This window comes from Anopheles bellator, unplaced genomic scaffold (assembly GCF_943735745.2).
Source record: "Anopheles bellator unplaced genomic scaffold, idAnoBellAS_SP24_06.2 scaffold00949_ctg1, whole genome shotgun sequence".
NCBI lineage: Eukaryota > Metazoa > Arthropoda > Insecta > Diptera > Culicidae > Anopheles > Anopheles bellator.
In genome coordinates, this window is record NW_026685073.1 from 1 (window position 1) to 3,869 (window position 3,869).

The window sequence follows — 3,869 nt, forward strand, 5'->3', positions numbered from 1 at the left end:
AATGCTATGCGAAAAATTGTCCTACATCTTAGCTTATCATTAGTTTTTTTCAGTACGATTTCGAATTTTCTTCTAGCATTCAGTTCTGGTGTCAAGTATGGGTGTGTAATGGTTTCGGTGATACTATGCCCCGCTATCGATAACCTGCTTCCCCCAGCCCAAAGCACATCCTTACGGACGCGTCAAGGACATCTGCTCGGTTGAATGATCAAGAGAACGAAGGCGGTCCACCAAAAAGAACAGTAAACAATAGTAAAAATGTAGAAGAAGGATCAACAGTATTTCAACAGATACAGTCGAGGAGGATTGCTGGTTCCACATTAACCCTAAATTCCCTACCCTAGTACGGACATAGTAAAGCTACGGTGGTTGCAATTTGTCTACAATCTTACGCCGTCGCCTATAACAAATTCCCTTCCGCAAAACAAGGTCCATCAAACATCAAATCGAATCTTTTCAGATGCCAAAAAGGATCGATCATTTACCTAGTGCTAGTGCAGGTGGCGGCAATCGTGCGAGCGTGCCAGAGAACACGCTCAAGCCCATCTATTGTTTAAGCGTACGAAATGGAAACTTGTGTTATATTAAGGGTCTCTTGCCGACAGTGCTTGAATACTGAACCGAACAGGAGATCTGTGAAAAACAACCCAGTACGAGACATAAAATTAAAATCTTTCAACTTTTGTGTGCCTTTCTCTCGCTCGCTCTCTCTCTCTCTCTCTGTACTTTCACTCTTTTCCTGCGCCAAAAGCCGTTCCTGCAAAAGCGGAAAACAATCCTAGATACTAGTTCCAAACAAGAAACAATGAAACAAACATTCGCAGTTACAGCTGAAACCCAAACGAAGAGAGAGAAATGGAGCGAGATTCGGTCTCGTTCGTGCTTGTGTTTCTTTTCCATGTTTTTGGTGTGTTGGTTGCACACCGTGTTTAAACCTCGACTCTACACCGACATTAACTAAAGAAAATCAGACTATTCAGTTGCAGGGGCGTGTGGTGGTGTTTGCTGGTTGGCCCGCAAACACACCGGTCCAAAACGAACAATTTTCCTACTATACACACGTTCCATCCTCTCTCCCTCTCTCGGAAACCGCGGAAACGCTAAAATGATGTAAAAAGCACAGAAAGAAAACACGAAACAAATTCTTTGTACGTTGGCCGCACCGCGCGAAGAAACAAGAGAAAAAACGTAATCGAAAGCAAACAACAAAAGAAGCCGAGGCCGAGTGCTTTCCCTTAGGTTCTTATGCTACAAAAACGAAACCAAAACGAAAAAAACCGTGACAACACCGTGCACAAAACAATCGCGAATTCCGGCAGCGCACATTCTACGCCGGCCGATCGACGGCCCCGGGCCCAGAGCTCGGCACACTCAAAAACTACAAAACTCGCGTGGAACGAACAGTCTAATGAGAGTAAAACATAAATTGTGTGTAAAAGAAACAAATCTTGTTTAAAAATAGACAATAGAAAACAACGACCATCCGCATGATCCATGATCGAGGCACGAATAATGATATAAAAAGCAAGGAAAATAATTTAAAATACATTTCCCCTTACTCTCTCTCTCTCTCTCGCTCTCTCCCTCTCTGTTTATCTAACTTTTGCTCGCTGTCTCTCTCTCTCTCTCTGCTGCTGCTCAAACCGTAAACATGCTCAACTTCCTCGAGCGAGCGCCATCAACGTCGTGTGTCTACGTGTTATTAAAATAATATAACAAATCTGTAAATTCATTTACATCAACAATTGCTAAAGGTGCACATACTAATTATCTCCCTCCGCTTAATTGTCTCCCTCGTGAGTTTGTGTTTTTACGTTCTTTCTGTCGTTCTTCCCTTTTTTTGTTTGTTCTCGACCCATCAGCCAACTAACTGACAGCATCAGCACATACACCGACAGCATCAACGCATGGGGCGCCTGAAGGTAGGCAATTTGTGTGCACCGCAGGTTTAGCCGTCAACGCCAGCGGCCTCGTTCTGTATGATTATGATGAACGTGTTGCCGTTGTTGTTGTTGTTGTTGTTGCCACCGTTCGTATTGCTCACCGTTACCGAGGGTTCTATTGCTTCGCTTAGTGACAGCTCGCCACCACCAACGAGCGGTGCGCCTCCGCTTCTCCTGCCAGACCCGGAAGACGACGATCCGGACGAGGCGGAAGAGGACTGCTGGTAGTGGGGCTGCTGCTGTGACGCTGACGGATGTGGTACGAGCTGAGGTGCAAACCCGTGGCCCGACATCCCGCCGAGTGCCGCCGATTGATGCTGATAATGCGTCTGTGGTGTGTCCTGCTCCTGGTGCTGCTGCTGCTGCTGCTGATGGAGCTCCTCCTGCGGCTGATGGTAGCCCGGGTCATCCTGTTATGTCAACAGGTCCTGCTGCGAGTCGATCGAGAACAGTTCCTTGTACAAGGCCGGGAAAACGTACTGCGGGTGATCCTGTTTGAACTTCTGTAACGCTTCCATGTGCATAATCGACAGCTCGCTGCGGAGAAACGGGACAGGGCGTTAGTAGCGGTTCGTGGAGGACGGGACGGACTGGGGACACTTACCGGAAGGTGGGGATTTTGTTGAGCAGCGTATCGAGCACCGTCACGTCACCTTTGAGCGGCGCATGATTCGCCTCAATCTCCTGCCGGATGGCCGACATGCTCATGTTGAACAATCGCTGAATTTCCGTGTTGCCTCGGACGCCGTTCCGTTCTGCAACAGAGGTGGTTAGAGAAGCGGTTAGTGCCGAGCGGTTAAGATGCGGTTGGGCGGCGGTCAGTCCGAATTACCTGGCCACAGCAGCACCAAGCTCTGGTAGAGCGCCAGTTCCGTTTCCGTAAGCTTCAGTTCCGTAATACTTTTTGCCGTCTCAAATATACACGCCACGAGCTTCATCTCGAACGAGTCGGACGTGTAGAAGGCATCCTGTGGCAGCATGATGTCGCCGTACAGCACGGAGTTGGTTGAGAGATCCATCAGTCGAGACATGCGTACGATTGCCAGCTCGAACGAGCCCGTTTTGAGGAGTAAAATCTGCCGAGAGAGAGAGAGAATTGTAGTATGATCGTTTGCATTTCAAGAGATGCACTTCGCCTCTGATCGTACCTGATCGTCCTGACTTAACCGCATGAAGCCGGGTATCAGCTTGGCGAACTCGATGATCTGCTGTATCATGGACGTCAGCTTCTCCGCACAGTCCAGCCACAGCTCCTCCTGCGTCATGTTCTTGTAGTACAGTATACGGGAAACGTCCTGCAAGAAAGTCACCCAAAGGTCAGTGCCAGATTCGAGGTTCTATCCGGACGGACGCGCTACCTACCTGCTGTTTTCTGAACATCTCGTGCACTATCTCTAGCTTGTGGTTAGTATTGGAGTGCGCCTCGGCCAGGGTCTTTATCAGCACCTCGTTGATATCACCTTCGGCTGTGAGAAAAAAGTGGGACGCCACATTAGCAGAGCAGACCGCCAGGGGACTTCCGGGATCGCTGCAGATCACCGCGGAACGGAACGGTAAAAATGATGAGACCGACAACAAGCAAGCACAGGCGAAGGATACGGATGACTCTCCTACTAGAGGGGGGGTTGGTTTTGGGGGGGACAGGCGACCCTACGGACATTCGGGGGGAGGGGTGTTGACGGTCCACCGTGCGCTGGACCACCCGGGGGGCGGAAGCAAACAATAACGAACTCTCTGCCGAACTCCTCCCGAACACAAGCACAGGATACGAAGGGGACACACGGGTATTAGTATTGGAACTGGCGAGCCCATCCCCAGTGAGGTTACCCCATCGAGTGTGCGAGTCACAGGAACTGTCGTCCTCGCCGAACGGAACCGGCGTGTGCTGATGGTGGTGCTGTTGGTGGTGCTGATGGTTCGTGGTGG

At 49.7% G+C, this 3,869-nt stretch overlaps 1 protein-coding gene across 1 annotated transcript; it reads right to left on the minus strand.

The window, feature by feature from the left end:
• Window positions 1–2,356: 2,356 nt before the first annotated feature.
• On the minus strand, window positions 2,357–3,404 carry LOC131214447 (probable nuclear hormone receptor HR3). The gene is made up of 5 exons (XM_058208821.1): window positions 3,306–3,404; window positions 3,092–3,238; window positions 2,776–3,019; window positions 2,548–2,698; window positions 2,357–2,480 (listed from the first exon to the last, which is right to left on the minus strand). Exons 1-5 carry the CDS (start codon window positions 3,321–3,323, stop codon window positions 2,357–2,359), a joined length of 684 nt encoding a protein of 227 aa, XP_058064804.1. The 5' UTR covers window positions 3,324–3,404.
• Window positions 3,405–3,869: the final 465 nt, after the last annotated feature.